At 38.1% G+C, this 20972-nt stretch overlaps 1 protein-coding gene across 1 annotated transcript; it reads left to right on the forward strand.

The window, feature by feature from the left end:
- Positions 1-7005: 7005 nt before the first annotated feature.
- LOC126013804 (cytochrome c oxidase subunit 7A2, mitochondrial) lies at positions 7006-11524 on the forward strand. The gene is made up of 4 exons (XM_049777005.1): positions 7006-7473; positions 8338-8427; positions 9844-9928; positions 11377-11524. Exons 1-4 carry the CDS (start codon positions 7456-7458, stop codon positions 11433-11435), a joined length of 252 nt encoding a protein of 83 aa, XP_049632962.1. The 5' UTR covers positions 7006-7455; the 3' UTR covers positions 11436-11524.
- The last annotated feature ends 9448 nt before the right edge of the window (positions 11525-20972 follow it).

The following is a 20972-nucleotide window of genomic DNA, read 5'->3' on the forward strand; positions in this document are numbered from 1 at the left end:
ATGGGGAGAGAGCAAACTATTCTTTTAGAGACCCTGATTTCATATTCAACTTTAAAGAATCATATTATATTGGGACTGGAGTGATAGCCCAGCAGTAGCGCGTTTGCCTTGCAAGCGGCTGATCCAGGATGGACCTCCGTTTGATCCTGGTGTCCCTGTGGTTCCCCAAGTCAGGAGCAATTTCTATGTGCATAGCCAGGAATAACCCCTGAGCGTCACCGGTTGTGGCCCCAAAATCAATAAATATAAATAAAATCAGATTGTATTATAAGACAACTAAGTTAAATGGGAGACACTGAAGAGTGCATTATCTTGCAGAAAGTATTTTGATACATGAAGTTCCCAGTTGAAAGAATTATTTAATAGGTAAACTTTATAAGAAATGTCATTGCAATTCTAAAGCAGTTTAAATTGGTTTAAAAAAATAAAAAATAAGTAGCTGTACAATCTAATAGAGAATTTTCCAGACCAAAAGCAGAGTCAAGTGATTATTGTTTGTTGATTGGCTAGTAACCATTTATTTATAACCTTGATTATATAAAAGATAAATTTCTGTTAGTATGCTCTGTATAATAAAAATGAAAAAAATTAAGTGTGCTCTGTTTAGTGTCTTACTGAAAAAAACACTGAGCATTATTGCTGATGTTGTTGAACACCAAATACTGTCTGGGGTCAGTGAGTTCACATTTTATCATCTTTATTACTTCACAACTACATCTTCTTTGTTTATTCAGTCATAGATGGTGGTACTGGAGGAACAGAGGGCAATTCTGCTTAGTGCTTGGCACTTGCTTCCAGGGTACCTAGGAAGATCATGGTGACAGGGGAGAGCTGTGGCCTCATATACAAAGGTTGTTCCAGTCCTTTTGCCTCACTCTGGCTACTACATAGCTAGATTTGATTGTTGTATTTGAGTATTAATCACTCTCACAGCATTACCTTCAACACTTGTGTTATGGAATATTTGTTCTAAAAGAAAATAGTTATAGACTGATAAACTAAATTTGATATAGATTAAGGAAAAAATGACAAAAAGTAAAAGAAAAACTGGTGTAGAGTCAAGGATGATGAAAATGAGGTGGGTACACAGCCATTATTGCATTATTTTAAACCAGAACAGCACATTGAAACACTTTTTGGTGATTCTGTGTCATTTTAAAAAACACTAAAGATGAACCTATTATATCCTACAGTTAATACAACTGGTTACTTGTCTCTCTACATTAAAACCATTTTTCTATGTGGTAATGTAGGAGACTGTATGTCAAGACTGATAAAGCACTTTGTTTCAAATGACCTCCAGAATCGGAAAAGGGGCTTTATAAATATCAAATTGCTCTATTTTCTGGTCACTGTTACCTGTCTCTTAAAGGTTCACAAGGGTATGCGTTCTAAAGCTGGTTGACGTGGCTTTTGTGTATATTATTAATTCATTGGAGTTCTTGTTGCTGATTTGTGGCAGCAGTGCTCATGTACTATTATTCCCTGCTCTGTGCTCAGGAAGGAGGTCACTCCTGGTGATGCTCTGGGGACTATTTTCAGTAGCAGAGGTTGAATGCAGGTTGGTTGTCGAAATGCAAGGCATATAATTATTTAATAAATTTAATTTAATTATTTAATAAATACTCCTTGTATTTATTCTACCACGCTCTGAAAAAAATCAGTTTTTCCTAAAACCTTCAAAATTTACCACTACTTTTCTTAAATTTACCACAACTCTTCCTAGTCTAGCTTCTAGAAACTCCTCTTTGCAATCATTATTTACTGTTTTCTGTATGTTATCCTCTAATTATAAACTTCTAAAGGCCAGAAATTTAAAAAAATCCTTCTGAGTATATTGCAAAGCATCATGCTCATAATTTTTAGTCACAGATTATTTAATGAACAGAATCATTTATAAAATTATTTTTAAATATTTTATTTTGTTTTAATTTAATTTTATCTTATTTTAGGTTTTGGGGCCTCACCCCACTGCACTCAGGTTAATCCTGGATATGCCCTCAGAAATCACTCCTCCCCCCCTCCCCCCCCTGTTTTTTGGGTCACACCTGGCAGCGCTCAGGTTACTCCTGGCTCTGTGCTCAGAAATTGCTCCTGGCAGGCTTGGGGATGTCAGGATTCAAACCATTATCCTTCTGCATGTAAGGCAATCCATGCTATTTCTCCGGCCCCAGAAATCACTCCTGGCAGGGGGACTATATAGGACACCAGGGATGGAACCCAGATTGGTAGCAATTCGGCTACCTGCAAGGCAAATGCCCTACCCTGTGCTATCACTCTGGCTATCTATTTTTATAGTTTTTAGTACCAGAGTCATCAGTCATCAGTATACTTAATTTCTGTGAGGGCATTTAAACTTAAATTATTTAATAAAATAGCAATTAAGAGGCAGCTAAGTGTTACCTAATTTCTTACTGAAATCAAAGTAAATATGAAATTATATTTAAATCTTTTATCTGTGTTAAAAGGGAATGTTAGAATGTAAGTTTAGAATTAACTGCTGTTTCGCTTCTGTAATCTTGCTTTGCTTTAGACATAGGACATAAAGGGTGCATTCTGAGAAATACCAGGATGGTCAAATAGTAAACCAGCAGTAAACTAAGAAATCTAATTACACTCGGGACTAATTATATCCTAGGACCTGAGGACACTCAAGTGGAATGTGAGCCACCTGCAGGCACCCAAATGGAATTCGGGCTTTAAATTTATCTAGACAGTGAGCTGATGCCTGAGATCTTTCTTCACTAATCTGTTTACCCCTAAGCAATGATGCAATTCATTCTAAAATTGTATAAAAGCAAAATGGATGGGGGGGGTGTCACACCTACTAGAGGTGAGGAGGCCCCAGTATGCTGGCATTTAAAATAAACTCCTTTCCAATACTGGTTCATTCGTCTCCTTGTAGTCTTTGTGGGACGAATCTTGAGTCCGGAGCTAGCACTTGACTAGTAATATACACTAAATTTCATTTGAAGGTGTTTTATAACTGGATTAAACATGGTTTCAGAATTAAAACACATGCATATCAGTCACACAAAACTATTCTGGCTTTTCTTTATAAAAAATAAGATTTTTAAAGGAAAACAGTTGAATAACTGATTTTGTATCTTTGTAATTATCTTCTAAATACTTTTTTTTACTTGATACCCCTAAACTTACAAGCGTTTCCATATATAAATATCAGTTTTAAACATACAGATATCATATGAATAACATACATATATTTATAACCTAATAGTCCAAAAGAAGTTTTGGTTAATATTTTGGGTTCTATTTGGAAAGTAGTTCTTTTTCTTCTGAGGACGAATTTAGAAATCTAGTAACAAATTTTAAGTGTGCTCTGAAAGATTAAAATGTTGTATAAGTTCCCAAATACTCATATTTTTCTATCAGAATAATCATAATTTATAGAGGAAAAGCAAAGAGACAAGAATTTCAGGAAATTCCACAAATGATAAAACTTTTTTTGAATTGTTATACTAAATTTTTATTTTGTGCATTTAATTTTTTTGGGGGGTGGTCACACCCGGCAGCTCTCAAGGGTTACTCCTGGCTCCATCACGCTCAGAAATTGCTCCTGGTAGGCTCAGGGGACCATAGGGGATGCCAGGATTCGAACCAATGACCTTCTGCATGAAAGGCAAATGCCTTACCTCCATGCTATCTCTCCGGCCCCTATGCATTTATTTTTTACTGAACTTTTTTTATAACGTGCAGTGAGTGACATTTTATTTTTAAAGGTCACTTAAAATCTAAATGAAGAATATTACATATCATTAGAATTAAATATTTAGACTACTGATTAAAATAAAAGTAAGTCTTCCAAAAGTTATTGAATTCCTCCAGGGAATGTTTTCAATGTCTGATATATTAGTAGTTTTAATGAAAATTTTGCTCAGCGTTATCAGAGAATATCAATCAGTTTGTAATATCTATAAATAAGCCTTTGCTTAATAGAAAATAAATTCTAAGATACTTTATAGAAATTGTATATGTATATAAAATTATTCAAAATGGGTACTGTTCAGTTCTCAAACCATTTTGCTGTATAAATTAATAGAAATTACTAGTGCTGCGACTAATGAAAACCCTCTAGTTATAGTTTTCAGTCGTTGTTAATTATAGAGCACAGTAATATTTACTGGGTTTTTGTTGTTGTTTGTTTGTTTGTTTTTTGTTTTTGGGCCACACCCGGCGATGCTCAGGGGTTACTCCTGGCTGTTTGCTCAGAAATAGTTCCTGGCAGGCACGGGGGAGCATATGGGACACCGGGGTTTGAACCAACCACCTTTGGTCCTGGATCGGCTGCTTGCAAGGCAAACACCGCTGTGCTATCTTTTCAGGCCCTGAACTTTTTTTGAATGTGCCAGTTACTATTCTAAGTATTAGGATTATAGCAGTAAACAAAATTTTTACATTTATCTTTTTTAAACTTGAACAAAAATTTTTAAGTCAGTAATTTAACTTTCTGTTTTACAGGCCACACCCAGTGGTGCTCAGAGGTTACTCTGAGTTCTGGGATCACTCTTGGCCATGCCAGGGATTAAATCTGAATTGGCCAGGTTCAAGACAAACAAGCCTTAACTTCTGTGCTATTTCTCCTGCCCAGTAATTTAAATTCTTAAAAGAATTGTTGCTATGTGGAAGATAAACTGATTGGAGAAGTAGAAGGAAAACTGTTTAGTAGTAATGGCAGACAAGCAATAATGGCATGTCCTGGAGAAGTAGTTATTGTGATGAGGTCAAATTGCAGTTACATTTGAAAGGTGTGTGCTGTAAGATATCTTAATGGATTAGTTACAAGATGTGTTAGGAAACAAAGCTTGGGATCTGAAATCAGATGTCTTGGAAGTACAGATTAGAAAGTAGAATTCAGGCTTGGTTATAAATTTGAGATCTTAATAAAGATGTGGAGTTAAATGGTATGATTAGCCTGGGCATTTTGTCATCTTAAGTTCACAATCTGGTAGGATAAGTAAACATAACCAGCGATTAAGAATTCATCTTTTAACCTTTTAAATTCACCTTTTAGTGGCGCGGGGTAGATGATTTGTTAGGGGTTACACATGACAACAGGTTTAACATTGGGCACCCAGAGCACCCTTGTGCCATAGGACAGGAGTGGCACTGTGTGGCACTGGGCACTAACTCATCTGCAATGCTGGGAAGGACCGTGCGCCACCTGAGTAATTCTTGTACTCTAGGATCAGCAGCAGTGAGTCTTGCAGGAAGAAAAAAAAATCAGGTCCTTGTTATAACAAATAATAAGGATATTTATAAACCTTGTTGAGAAAAAAAATTTAATGGGTCAGATTATTTGGTGCAGCTAATCCTAAAGACTAGAAGGGAAATTTCTATTGCTAATTTTTAAGATGAATTACTACCGAAAAACTTAAAAGTCCGGGGTCGTATTATATACTGGTATACAGCATGCTGAAACTTCAGGGACGAGTGGTCTGCCTCTCTATTACGGCTGCATCCCAGGCAACTGCCAGGCGTCATCACTCAGTCCTCTGCTTGTCCTGATTCATCTTTAAGGGCACACAGAGGAGCTGAGGTACTGAGTGTCAAATCTCATCCAGACGCCAGGCATGAGGCTTTCCAGTGCTCAGTCCTGTTCAGATTTTATGGGACACAGAGGAGGAGCTCTGTCTCCCTCAAGCTGTCTAATAATCACTGCACCCCAGCCAGCTGCTCTTGGAGGAGCCCCCCCCCCCTCTCCTCTTAATGTAGATCACAATTAAAAAATCACAGTCACTCACTACAAGTGACAAATGTAAAATGATTGTTGGCATTCCAAAGTCTAGCTTTATTAAGCATATGCTGTTAACCTTTGAGGGTTCTACTCTTTTCCTCTTATGATTTTTGATTTTCATTTGGTGTGTATTAAAAGAAAGTTAGTCTTACGGCGAATATAACCCAAACCCTATATTTTAACAAGAAGTCGGGGCCGTCTTATATGCTGGAAAATACGTTAATTGGTCCATACCACCTATTTTGACCAACATAAGCTTTAAAATTAGAATAAGTATTAAAAGGTGAGAAAATAGTACAGCATGAATATTTTAATGTTTACTGCATGCATAGGGTAGACCCTATGAGCGCTTATAACAAGGCATTATTTAAGTAAGGGTGATTCGACAAGTATGACAGCCTATTTGTTAATAATGGCCGTGCCCAGCACTGTTCACAGTAGAAAGTTCAATGGAACCTAAGATACAAATACGGTTGTTGCAGATTTGCCATCCTATTTCTTGTTCCCCACTTAAAATTTCCCTTTTCGAGCCAGAGAGATAGCATGGAGTTAGGATGTTTGTCCTGCAAACAGAAGGACGGTGGGTCGAATCCCGGCATCCCATATGGTCCCCTGTGCCTGCCAAGAGCGATTTCTGGGCTTAGAGCCAAGAGTAACTCCTGAGCGCTGACCCAAAAACCAAACCAAATCAAACAAATTCCTCCTCTTCAATATTTTCCCAGATCCAAATGAAAAAACATCTTCCACAATTTCGAGGCCTGTGAAAGAGCAGCTTTTGTGGGAAGTTCTGCAGCATCCAAAGGTACTAAAAAAGAAAAGCCGCTATTCTGGCTGACAGAACTCTGCAGAATATTGTCAGCACGAGGAACAGCTGTGTCTTGCAAATTCCTTGGATGGAAAATGATGGCATCCGTTAAGAGGAGTTATTTTCTTGGGAAAGGGGACACCCCTGCTATTGTGGTCTTGCATCCTAAACCCTTGTCGAACTTTGTAGCTTTGGTGCTGTGCCAGTGAAACCGAGGCACCAGAATTACTCCTAGCTCTGTGCTCAGAAATCATTCCCGGCAGTTACAGGGGACCGGACGGGATGCCAAGGATCGAACTTGGGATGGCTGCTTGCAAGGCAAACGCCCTAACGCTATTGCTATCGCATAGGTCCACAGGAGTTGTTAAATTTTGTTTCCTGTTTTACAGCCAACTAACCGGTTCAACCTTCAAAATTTGCTCTGTGGGGCCTGAGCGATAGTACACCGGGTAGGAAGTTTGCACGCGGCTGATCAGGTTTCGAAGTCTGGCATCCCATAAGGTCGCGTGGCTCCCAAACAAACAAATAAAATTGCTCCTCGATCAAAATATATGCACTTTTTATGATAGCCTGGTTTTCTACATGTTATTTAAGCGAGAGAGCATCACATCACACAAATCCCTTGGGGTGATCTCAAATAGCAAATACAGTTGCTCTGCGTCTAGGTCTAGGACCCGCGGTTCTGGTTCAACCTCCGAAGATGAGCGAGATGGAGGCGGCCTAGAAAGCGCACAACCGGACGGCCGCTCTAGTTCGCACTTCAATCTCTGTGGTCAAGAGGCCCCGCCCCTCGCTTCCGGACGCCTGCGCAAGGGGGCACAAGTAGTTCCGGTTCCGCCGAGGCGATCATTGCTACAGTTCGGTCCGCGTCACGGTCGGAGGTCATTCAGGCAAGATGCTGCGGAATTTGACGGTGAGGGGCTTTGGGGGCGTCTTCGTGATGGGAGGCGGGAGGCTGGGAGGCTGAGGGACCACAAGAGACAGCGCGCTCTCGGGAAGTCACCTTGATCGTTGTCCTTCCCTCCCTCCTCCATGGCTCCCGCCTGGGATCCGTGGGGAAGTCGGGCGCGGGGCGTGTGCGTGGGTGGAGGATCTGCGGCCGCTCAAACGGGCCTGGTGCTTCCATCCTAAGCCCGTGGCCGAGGCTGTGGCTTCGGTGCAGGGAAACCTAGACCAGGGCGGGCGTTTGGGGGCCCTGGAAGGCTGAGAGCGGAGGCCGCTCCCGTTAACGTCTGCTTTGTTTTTCCAAGGGCCCTTCGAGAACTGTTGCCGGTTCTGGGTTGGTTTTGGGTTGGGGCACGAGCAGACCTGTGTTTTAGTTTCACAAAGGATAAAATGCTACAGGCTCACTTTCCATAAGGTCTCCTGTGCTGATTTTCTTTTGTTGTTTTTGCTTAGAAATGAAATTTCTTGAGAGTTTTGCAGACTAACAAGGGCAGTGAATGAGTGACCAAAAAAGTTTGGAAAACCTGCATGCAGGTTCTGATCTTTGTTTCTGAACGAATGTTTTGATTCACCAAAGTGATATTAAACGTTAAAGCGATTGCAGTCAATGTTTTTTTAATAGGAGTTGGGTGGAATTTTTTGTTTTCTTTATTTTTTCCCGGCTCTTGCTCTGGTGTGACTCTTGGCTCTCTCTGCTCAGGTATCACTCCTGGCAGTACTCAGGGGGACCATATGGGGTGCCTGGGATTGAACCTTGGTCAGTCATACCCAAGAAGTTTGCTGCTGTCGTTTACCTTTGACATGTGTAATGCATATGGATTTTCCGTTTCAGGCTCTTCGTCAGATTACCCAGAGAACCATAAGTACTGCTTCTCGCAGGCAGTTTGAAAATAAGGTGCCAGAGAAACAAAAACTATTTCAGGTATTGTAATACTAGATTGATAGTAATAAGTGGAAGGGGTGAGGGAGGCTTCCAGTGATAGAAACTGGAAACTTTAAATTAGTTTGATTTTTTTTTTCTGGGGTGGTTGCACAGAAATACACCATAGAGATGAATGACCCCAAACATCATGTAGAAAGAAACTTAATATTGTGTTAAAAGTGCTATTTCATGTTAGTCAGGAAGTGTCCAATAAATTTATTCTGGAATACCAGGCTATTTTAAATAAAAGTAAAACCAGAGCTCTTCTTTACAGTGTATTAAAATGTAAGTTACAAATATAAATCCTTAAATAATATATAATTTTTTTAATATTCCCCAAAATATATCAGAAGTAGTAGAATAAAAGTGAATTTACCTCCCCCCTTCTATTATGACACAACTAGCAAGAATTCTATTTAATTTAAGGAGATAAAAGAAAAATAAAAGAATTGTATTTAATTTAATTGTGATGTTCTTAGGTATATAACATGATATTTAATGTATTTGAGTAATTATACCATAGTCAGTTACACATCTTTTGCCTCACAGCACACCTTTTGAAGGCCGTGAATAGAATGTTTAAGATCTAACCTCAGGAAATTTGGAACATATATACAGATTTAACTGTAATCATCATCGAGAATACTGTAATCTTAGGAGTTTAGAAGCTCAAACATTTTTACAAAGTCTAGATGCTTTGTAAAGGAGAAATACATTTAAGATTAGGTGGGATAACATTTTCATTTAAGAGCTAGCAAGATAACTGGACCGACTGAGCATATGTATTATAGGCAAAAGACCGAGATTCCAAGCTCACAATATATGGTACCCTGAAAAATGAGCTAGGAATAACTCCTGAGCCAAAGCTCTGTGTAGTCCTTCCCCTTAAAAATATGATTATGAACTAGCAAGTGACAAAATGAAAGCAAGCACCTTACCAGTTGCTGTTGTAATATATTGCAGCATATTTTCCCATCCCTTTTATGTTCCTTACAGAGGAAAAAGTGACCTCCCTAAATCTATAAATCTATTGTGTGATAGATAATTTATTGATTCTCTTTTAATAAATTGATGAATGTAATGAGTAAATATTCCTAACTTTAGAATATCTTTTGAAAAGTACATCATTATTGAATCTTAAATTGAAAACATAATAAATAATAAATAAATTGAAAAAATAATTGATAATTTCAATTCTTTTATTAAGGCACTGGATATATCAAAGTTGAGCATTTCAACTTTGTGTTTTCATTTATTTTAAAAGTAGTAAGAATCAGGAAAATGGCAGTTCTTTTAAATTTTAGTATTTAAACTTTTTATTCTAAGAACTTAAGGAGCCACTTAGTATTTTGTCATGGGCTAATCTTTGGGATCAAATTTGAAACAAATGATGCAATATATTTTTCTTTAACCTAGGAGGATAATGGAATTCCAATACATCTAAAGGGTGGGTTGTCTGATGCCCTCCTGTATAGAGCCACTATGATTCTGACACTTGGTGGTAAGACATTTAGAATGCTTGATCTATAAAAATATAAAAGACATTGTAACCGAAATTTTCTTTGCTTTCATTATACTAGTATTTTATGGTATTATATGTGGGGGAGATGCTTGACAGTGCTGAAGGTAGTAATGGGGACTGTATGGAACAATTGGTGGAAGGTTTTGGCTTATGACTAATGCTTGCAAGGCAGATACTATAAGCTGGCACTCCTGGAAAACCAGGACTTTATGCTAGTGGTTTCTTGAGAGTAGTAGTGGTACCAGGAAGACAGGCCTATATATACCCCTCATGGAGCTTGTCCCTGACTCTGCACTCAGGGATCACTTCTGACAGGTTTGGGGACCATAGGTGATGCCTGGAATTAAATCCTGTTTACTTTGTTCACTATATTTCTTTGGTCTCTATGCTAGTGTTTTTTTTAACACAGTGATATCACTAGAATCTGAGTTCTAAATGCTATCTTAAATATTTTTAACAGAACAAAACCTGTACAGAACAGTACTTTTTTCTATTCTTTTTCTTAGAGTTGGGTGGGCTCATTCATTATTTAGCACTAGTAGTGCCATATTGCAAAGTGGTCCACTACAAGTAGAGTTCAGAATCTGTATTTGAATGATTATCATATACTTACTGTACTGATAGAACATACCACACACAAGTTTTTTTAATGTATTTAAAATTTTTACATTTGTAATATATTCTTAATTTAAACATGAACTTTTTTTGGCCAGTGTTGCTATTTTGAGTATTTTATTTTTATTGTGATCACTCATGGACCATGCAGTTCAATGGATCACCGGGACTTGCATCTACTTGCAGGACATAGTAGACATTTGAGCCACATCTTCAGCCTTACCTCCTTCTTGCACCCCCCCTTAGACATTCTAGTAATTGGCTTAAAAGAAACTTACATGGGGCACAGAAATATTATTTGGGTTAAGGTGTTTATCTTCCAAGTATCTGCCAGGAGAGATTCCTGAGCATAGCTAAGTATAACCCATATAGCAGTTGCTGTCTCCTTTCCTCATCATTAATACATAATGCATCCTTAATAAATAAAATTTGGTCACTTTAAAAGTATACCCTTGCTTTGCATAGGTAAAGTATTTCAGGAATTCATTTGTGTGATTTAACTGGGTGCAGTTAACATTTCTTATGCAATTTCAAATTAGTACAGAAATAACATTTTTTCCTGAAAAAAAATTTTAAGTTTGACAAATACATTATTTGGCCACATTTAGAAGTCAGTATTTAAGCTAGAAAAAATTTATTTGAAATAAACATTTTTAAAATTTTGCCATTACCTATCAGAATATATTTTATGTTTTTATAAACATAATTTTAATGCCAATCCTGTATATCTGATGTCTTTTTAACTAGAATAATAATAAGTTTAAGCATTCATCTTTGAATTTCTTGTAAGTATTTTTATTTTTGTTTTTCAGGAACAGCATATACCATATATGAGCTGGTTAAGGCTTCATTTCCCAAGAAGCAAGATTGACTTCAATTTATTACCCCAACAGTCAATTGAAAAAATGGACCACTAATCTGAGTTCTTTGGGATCAATATTTATTAACTTGTACTTAACTTGTACTTAACTGTCACCAATAAATCAATCTTTACCATTCTTTGTCTTATCACTTTAGGATATATTATACTGGGGCCAGAGCTATAGCACAGCAGTAGGGCTTGCAAGCAGACTTGCAAGCCTTGCAATCGGCTGATTGGGGTCTCCCTCGGTGTCGCATATGGTCCCCCGAGCCAGGAGCGATTTCTGAGTGGATAACCAGGAGTAACTCCTTAGTATCATTGGGTGTGGCTGAAAAAGCAAAAAAAGGATATATTATGCTAATAATTTCAGGGAAGGAGCGAATAATTTTGTTAAGGTTGTATAGAGTTCCATTTAATACTAGATAAGCCGGTTGGTAGTGATGGGCAATGGGCCACATTGGCTAAAGAGCAGAAACACTAGAGATCTTCCTGGAACAGTTCAGTGTTACAACTTAGCTTTATTGCAGAATGCATATTCATTTATATCAGGGGTCTCAAACTCACGGCCTGTGGGCCGCAAATGGCCCTCTGTACATTTTGTGGCCCTGCCCTAGAGGAATCTTTTGTTTTGTTGTTTGGGTCACACCCCCAAATGTTCAAGGCTTACTACTGACTTTGCACTCAAGGATCACCCTGACTTTGCCTCCTGCGGCCCCCAGATAAATTGAGTTTGAGACCCCCTGATTTATATGGTTCTGTGTCCAGAAAACCCTCATATGTGAAAGCAGAGGACAGAGAAGGATGGAGGGATCAGGTAAGAGTAGAGGAAGGAGGGTTGGGTCACAAAACAGCTTGGTGTTGCTATTCTTAGGCAGGTGTATTGGAGCACTGTGAGTCCTCCAGGGCATGACCCTGGACATGCTGTCATGAGTTCCCAGAAATGGTTAGTATGTAGTGTGAATGGGGAATTATTTTGCTGGGTGGGCTGTGACAAAATCTGGTAAGGGTCAGTTCCTCATTCCTACAGCTTAAGAGTCTGCACTCTGTCACCTGTCCTGATTGCCACATCAGTTCTTCAAGTTATGATTTACAGTTTTCTTTATCGTTTATCTCTTTAAGTTGATTCTGTGCTACTTTATTTTCTGAGGTACAATTGGGAATCAGGAGTTGGGATTTTTTAATTTCTCTCACTATTTGTATATATAGGAAAGCCGTGGACTTTTTATGTTAACTTTGTAGCCTGACACTTTAAAATTGTTTTGAAGCTTTTTTGTCATCTAGGCTTTTCTAAATACAGTATCAAGCCATCTGCATTTCTTGATTTCTTGATTTCTTTCCTACCTGGGTCCTTTGATATCTATTTCTTGCCTCATTTCAATTGCAAGTGTTTCTGGCATTAAATTAGACGTGGTGAAAGTAGGCAATTTTGTCTTGTGCCTGATTTTAGAGGAGATCTAATTTTTCCTCATAATGTTTACTTTGGATTTGTGGTAAATGGCTTTGACTATAATGAAGAAAGTTCCTTTTATTCCATTTTGTTGAGTATCATGAATGGGTGCTGGATCTTAAATGCTTTTTCTGCATCATCTGTTGAAAAGTTGTGTGGTTTTTTTATTTTTTCTTTTGTTGGTATGGTGAACTATGTTGTTTTGACTTGTGTATGTTAAATCATTCTTGCATCCTAATGAATCCTTGTCCAAGGGTATATAAACTTTGATGAATTGTTGCATTCTATTTGCTAGTATTGTGCTAAGGACTGTTGCATCCTTGTTCATCAAGGATATAGGCCTGTAATTTCTCTTTTTTGTGGTTTTTCTGTTGTCTGTTTTTGGTATCAGGGTATTATTAGCTTAATAGAAACTGTTTGGAAGGGTTTCTCTTCAATTTTCTAGAAGAGCCTGAAAAGGAGTAACAGTAGATCCTCTATAAAGATTTGAAAAATTCATTAGTGAATACATTTGGGTCTTATCTTTTGATTTTGGGAAGACTTGATTACCATTTCAATTACCTCAAGAATGACCAGTCTGTTTTGTTGTTTTAACTCATCTTGGTTCAGGTTTGGGAGATTATAGGAATCCAAGAATTTATCCATTTCTTTTAGGTTTTCTCATTTCATGGCATAGAGGCTCTTAAAGTAATCTCTGATAATCCTTTGAACTTCTGTGGTTGTGTTTCTTTGTGAGTGTTGTTGGTACTTTATCAGTCTTGTTTATTTTTTTTTTATGAACCAACTCTTTTATTGATCCTTTGGATTGTGTTTTGGGACTCCATTCATGAATTTCTGCCTAAGTTTTATTATTCACTACCTCCTACCTTCTTTCCACTTTCTTTTTTTGTTTGTTTGTTTGTTTGTTTTGATTTTGGTCACACCCAGCATCGCTCAGGGATTACTCCTGGCTCCACCTCAGAAATCACTCCTGGCAGGCTCGGGGGACGATGCCTTCTGCATGAAAGGCAAACGCCTTACCTCCGTGCTATTTCTCCAGCCCCTTTCCACTTTCTTAAGTTGTGCGTTCAAGTGGTTTATGTGGGCCCTCCTTTCTGATAAATGCTTGCAAAGCTATGAACTTTCTTTTAATGATATTCTTGCTGTGTCCTACACATTCTATTAGCTTGTGTCCTCATTCTTTGTTTCCAGGAATTCTTTGGTTTCCTCTTTGGTTTCTTCTCTGATCTGTGGGCTCCTTCAGTAATGAGATATGTAATTTCCATGTGTTTATTGTTACACTGATTCTGTTTGTGATTAATGTCCATTTTCATTGCTTCATGGTCTGAGAAAAAGTAGTTGATATGATTTCTGCCTTCTTGACTGTGGAGGTATGCTTTATGTCCCAGCATGTAGTATATTCTGGAGAATGCCCCATGTGTAATAGAGAAAAATGTGTATTTAGTTTTGGGGGATGAAATGGCTCTGTGTGTGTATGTGTGTGTGTGTGTGTGTGTGTGTGTGTGTGTGTGTGTGTGTGTGTGTGTCTGTGTCTGTGTGTCTGTGTGTCTGTGTGCATGCATGCATGCATGCATAAACCAAGTGTTATACTACTGAATAAAGTTATGCCCCAGCAACTAAGAATCTTTATGTGAATAGTTTGTGTTTTGGGAAATAATAACTCAAAGGGATCAAACCTAGAGGCATTTTGGTTCCTAGTTCTAGTTATTTTTGATGCCCACATACATGGGAATTTTCAGTCTTGGTTGAAACCTATTGATTCATATCTTACTATTTTTTCCTTTCAATTTTAGGGCCATGCCCAGCGTTGCTTTGCAGCTACTCCCATTTTGTTACTCTGATGTCCATGGGCTGGCTGGGATTGAACTTGGTCTTTCACATACAGAAAATATGTTCTGTCCTCTTTCAGCCTCATCATTATGATTTTGTTTAACTTCAAATTGGTTTATCAGCCAAGAGCTAGACAAAATATGATAGTCTAACTTTGGGGTATTTCCTTTTTGTACTCAGTTGGGTATTAAGAAGCACTGCAAAAGTATAAAGCACCACTAGAGGTCATTGTTGTATAGGGGGAAAAAAGAGAAAATACCCTGCTATTAGAAGTAAATGAATTTAATAAGCCTAACTTGAGAATGTCAGAAGTCATTTTCTTTTCTAAATTCCCATAGAATTACTTTCACATTCATGTACTAGAATTTTTTAATTTTCTGTTTTCTCTAATTGTTAAGTTTCTTGAGATAGACTTTTGTGAACACTTTAAGTACATTTTTTGTTTGTTTTTTGTTTTTGGGCCACACCCAGCAGCGCTCAGGGGTTACTCCTGGCTCTATGCTCAGAAATGGCCCCTGGCAGGCTTGGGGGACCATATGGAATGCCGGGATTCGAACCACCGTTCTTCTGCACGCAAGGCAAACACCTTACCTCCATGCTGTCTCTCCAGCCCCTACATTTTTAAAATTATATTTATCTTTTCTTGTAGTTCTAGAAATAAAAATCCAGTGGATTGGAGATATAGTTAAGTAGATCAAGTGATTGCCTTGCCCTCTAGTAAGGTTTAGCTGGGTTTGATCCTTGGCATTCCATTTGGTTCCCCTGAGTACTGTCAGTAGTGATTCCTGAGTGCAGAGGCAGGAGTAACCCTTAAGAATTGCTAGGCCTGTCCCCAAATTTCCTTATTATTTATTTACTTTTGGGTATTGAGGATCAAATTCTGGATAGAGTTTTACTTTTTTATTGCTTCTTTGTTTTTGGACCACATCCAGTGATGCTCAGTGATGCTCCTGTCTCTGTTCTTAGAAATCATTCCTTCAGTGCTTGGGGACTGAACTTGGGTCAGCTGTGTGAAAGGCAAGCATTATACTCACAGTACTAGGTCTCCGGCCTCTAGAATTTTACTTTTAACTGAGCCATATCTTTGATCTTTGATCAACCCTCTTTAAAAGGCTTTTTTTTTGGGGGGGGGGGGGCTTTTTTTCCCCATTGTATAATATTTTGTATTATTAGTCTAGTATAATTATAAATGCAGTTCTCAAAACAGTTTGTCTATAAATGAATTTAAGTTTCTTTTTATTTAAATTTCTAAAGTAAATAAAAGTTTAGTGCTGGAAAGATAATTTGAATGATAAGACTCTTGTCACTATATCTGATGTCCTACACACTGCTGAGAGTTAGCCCTGAGCTCAGAGCCAGAGGATCGTTTTTGACTATAGTCAGGTGTGGCCAGAAACCAAATGAAGTAAAAACAAGATAAAATAAAAATCTAGTGGAAATGTACTCTTTCGTGTTTATGTTATTGCCTTGCAATTAATGGAAATAATTCTTCCACCAGCTCATTTTGATGTGATGGAAATTACCCAGGTTACTATTTTAATGAACTGAAAATAATAAATCAACTATTTTATCTAACTTTTCTCAAGCCTATCTTGCAAAATCAGTCATCATGAAATATTTTATCAAAATAGAGTACTCACACATAAAAACAATGACCAGGGGCCGGGGAGAGAGCATGGAGGTAAGGCATTTACCTTGCATGCAGAAGGTCGGTGGTTCGAATCCCGGCATCCCAGGATGCCTGCCAGGAGCGATTTCTGAGTGTAGAGCCAAAGGTAATCCCTGAGTGCTGCCGAGTGTGACCCAAAAACAAAGCAAAAAAGAAAATAAATAAAAATAATAATGACCAGCTGGAGAGAGAGATGGTAGATACTTGCCTTGCACTTGGTTGTCTTTGGGTTCGTGGCATTTTCTATGGTTCCTCAAGTGCCACTAGGAATAATTCAAGTGCCACTAGGAATAATTCCTGACTGCAGAACCAGGAATAACCCCTGAGTGCTGCCAGATGTGGCCCAACCCTCTCAATAAAAAATCTGCAAAGGAATCAAAATGATATTTCTTGAAATGTTCATTGAAAGGATATACAGAGAGCTGAAAAACTTTCACTCAGATTTCATTAACAATCCTGGATAAGTCTTAATTTATAAAAAAGAAAAACAATTCTCTTTGATATATGAAAACTTGGGAAAGCAATCAATGATTCTTATCCCAAACTGCAAAGCCAACTAATTTTGTCTAATTTTATTTATGTATTTACTTACGTGTTTATTTGTTTTTTGGGGCCACACCGGGCAGTGCTCAGGGGTTACTCCTAGCTCTGTGCTCAGAAATTGCTCCTGGCTGGATCAGGAGGACATTATGGGATGTCATGGATCAAACCCACGTCTGTCCCAGGTCAGCCACATGCAAGGCAAATGCTTTGGCATCTAATTTTATTATTATCAAGAATGAATGCACTCTTTATAAAAATGTTCCTATCTTTAATCATTTAAAATAAATATATAAATCTTTTCATTTGTAAGGTTTTGATGTCATCACCTAAAAACACAAATTTTAATCTTCAAAATGAGAAATAATTTACACAAAAGATGTTAGCAATAAAACTATGTAATTCATTATTTTTAATTTTTTTTTCTTATGGGCCATATCCAACAGTGCTTAGGGATCACTACTAGTGAGACCCTATGGATCATATGAGACACCAGGAATTAAGTCTGTCTCTGTAGACAAAAGCATCATCTCCACAATTTGTGGTTCCTCTCCACCTCAAGAAATAAAAACTATTTTTTAAAAAGATGGGAGATGGGGCATTGGTAGTGGGAATGTTGTACTGTTGAAAGGGATATTCATTATAAAATTGATACCCAATTATAATCATGTCTGTAATCAAGGTGCTTAAAAATACCATAATAAAAAATAATTTTAAAAAAGAAAAAGAAAAGACATTATTGTAATAATACCTAGAAACAATAGAGATGAGGGCTGAAAGGATCAGCTCATGATAAAAGAAAAAAGATAAAAATATTCACAGTGGTGAATGCAGTTAAGAAAAAATAACTACACTAATAACTATCATGACAATGTTAATGAGTGAAAGAAGTAGAATGCCTGTCTCGAATACAGGCAGAGGGTGGGGGAGGAGGGAAATAGGGGGCATTGGTTGTGGGAAGGTTGCACTGGGGAAGGAAGGTGTTCTTTTCTGTGAGACCGAACTACAAGCATGTCTGTAATCATGGTGCTTAATTAAAGATATATATATTTTTCATTTTTATTGTGGTCGAAATAAATTACAATTCTCTCTCAATAATATTTGAGACACATAGTGAGAATGAGTGAGGGGCATTCCCACCAGCAGTGTTGTCCTCTCTCCACTCCTGTTCCCAGCATGCATCCCACATCTTCCTCCTTTACCCCCATAATTCTAGTGCAACTGTTCCCCGCTTGTACAGCTTGTTGTAGATTGGGTATCAATTCTGTTGTCGTTGACTTTGGATTTGGTATTCATGTCTGATCAGTTTTTATTTCCACCAAATGAACATTCGACTGCCTGGCCTTGGTACTATCTGGGGGAAGAAGGATAAAAGAAAAAAAAAAGGGAAACAAAAAAAGAGAGAAAAACTAGCAGTCCGTCTAGGTGTTATAAATATCCATTTAGAAGAAGGAAGGGAAAAAAAGAAGAAAAAGGTAGTAAAACAAGACAAACCAGAAACAAAAAACAAGGGAGTGTCAACAAGATTACAAAAAGAATAAATAGAATAAGCCAAAATAAAATGATGATATAGGGAAAATTACAGCGGGAATTTTCTTGGCCTAAGGATACAAGGTTTCTCTGTCCTTGAAGCATACTGCTATGGGAACATCTACTGGCTCCATGCTCACTCATTTGCACACCCCAACGTCTTTTTATGGTGCCAGGAAATTTTCCACTCAGATGTGGGTGATGATATCCCACCTCTGTAGCTGAAGATCTTGTTATTTGTGTAGGTCATAGGGTGAAGGCTAGGAGAGAGATTTTCATTATGGTTCTAGGAATTCTGTTCCATCACTGTTGATGTAATCAGTCTTCTGTAATTAGTGGTCTTGGTTTTTGTTCAGAACCTAGGACAGAGCCTAGGGTCTTTCAACATATTTCCAGAAGTTCTGCTCAGTCTCTGTTGTCAAAGTTAGACCTCTAGAATTAGAGATCTTGGGTGTTGTACAAATCCTAGGCCGAGGCCTAGGCTAGGAACTTCCTCATTGGTCTCTTGATAGATTCTGTCCAGCAGATATTTGTCAAAGTCAGTCTTCTGCGATTTAGGTTTTTACTTAGGGCAAAGGATGACATGTCTCCTGGTTGCATCATACCATTAGGTGCTGAGATGGGGCAACCCTTTCTTAGCTCAAGTTGTTGCCGTTTCCTCATGTCAGGATGTCAAGTTAAAACTGGTGCAAGTTGGTGCCTGGATGGCATTCAGAGTTTCCCCTGGAGGAGTTTGGTTCCTGATCCTGTTGCTGGGACCTGTGTCAGTTCCATGTCTGGGATCTGGGGTTCTGGGTTGGTCAGTCGCTGTCCAATCACTTGGAGTCTAAGTTGGGTCTACATGACACATTCTTATGGTGGGAGGCGACCCTGCATTTTTTAAAAATATGGGTTCTTATCTCTAATAGATAAGATTTTCTTTTTGTGCATAATATTTCCCTTTATTTAGAATGCCTATGCAAAAGGATATGGTAACATATTATATTGCTGGTGGGTTTGGAGGTAAGAATGATAGTCTGCACAATCTCTGTGCCCTGGTTTTGACCTGAACTTTTATCCCAGGCAAGACTTTTCTTGTAGGTTTTCATACCAGGCAGAACCAAAACAGGTGAGGTTGAAGAGAGAAAGAGAGAAAAGAAAAAAAATCATAATTATATCTATATAAATATATATATATATATATATATAATAGAAGAAAAATAAAAATACATTTTAAAAAAGGCATTAAAGAAAAATGCTATTTATGAGGCTGACTTTCTTTTGGGAATAAATAGACTAGGAGATATTATTACAGAGCTATTAAATTTTACACATAAAGGGAATATAGGCTTCCCCATTGAGTCTTTTGAGATGTTCTTGTGGTAGGTGGAGTTCCTGGCACTTTTTCATCACACATTGTGTCTTGTTGAGTTTGCAAAATTATTGTACCCATGAGGGAGATGTCCTTGGGCTTGGGTCCTTCTGGGGCTGAGTCAGTGGCATGCAACCATTCATGATTAGAGGGTGAGAAGAAGGGCCATGAAGCATGAATCAGCAGTGTGTTGGTGTAATTTCTTGCCAAGGCATGTGATGTGGGGCTGGGAGGGTGTCCTTTCGGTTTGGGAGCTTGGTGGTGGTTTGTTGGAGTAGGAGGTTGGTTCCGGTACCTACTGGGCTAATAACTGAGGGTAAAGAGGGTTAAACAGGGAAGGATAATGGGTCAGGATTCGGAGATGAGAGGCTAGAAGAATTTCTGAAGGGGGGAAGAGGGGTAATATATAAGAGGGGCTATATACAATTTGGGCATGGCTTGTTTACAATTTAGGCTTGGCAGAGCGAAGTCCACTGTTTACCAACTCATGCCCACATAAAGACAGATGTTAGTGTTCTATTTTTAGGTTTACCCTCATAGGCTGGGTCTGAGCTCTTAAGATATGATTGAGTTAAGAAAAGAAAATAATTGGTTAAGATATGGCTTAGGAGAGAAAGGAGGGGAAAACAAAAGATAAGAGACAGGAGAAAATATATTTAATACAGTGCAATGGATTGAATAGATGAAGAAGAGTAAAGGACAGGGGGATTAAGAATTAGAGGGAAGAAGAGAGAAAAATGAAAGAAAAAGAGAGGAACCAAAAAAAGGACGTAGTGATTTGCCAAAACATATTCGATGAGTGGGACCTGTAGCATAGGTCTGTGGTGCGCCATTGACAGTTCCAGTGGTCTCAATGTTCATATGCTTTGGGTCCTAACGGGGCTGGCATCGTACGGGGTCCCCAGGGGAGGGGGATGTTCCCAGACTAGCCTTAAATAAAGATCTTATTGTTTTAAAAAAACACACAACTCTTTCTTCCCTCTCTATCCTTTATTTTATACATTAAGTGCTATTGTTTTTGTGTAGTTCTATTTTATTCAAGTCACCTCTTGGTTTTACTAAATCATTCAACCTAATTCAGATTTTCAGCTTTTACATTGAGGTTTGGAAGTTTGATTTGTAAAATAATGATCTAAAATGATTAGGTTAAGTGAGTGATTTTGTAAAATGATGCTTTGG

The sequence above is a fragment of the Suncus etruscus genome, chromosome 7 (genome assembly GCF_024139225.1).
Source record: "Suncus etruscus isolate mSunEtr1 chromosome 7, mSunEtr1.pri.cur, whole genome shotgun sequence".
Lineage (NCBI taxonomy): Eukaryota > Metazoa > Chordata > Mammalia > Eulipotyphla > Soricidae > Suncus > Suncus etruscus.

Coding starts and splice junctions, on each gene's coding strand:
- LOC126013804 (XM_049777005.1), top strand. Junction 8,428..9,843: donor AGAAACAAAAACTATTTCAG/GTATTGTAATAC, acceptor TCTTTAACCTAG/GAGGATAATGGAATTCCAAT. Junction 9,929..11,376: donor TATGATTCTGACACTTGGTG/GTAAGACATTTA, acceptor TTTGTTTTTCAG/GAACAGCATATACCATATAT.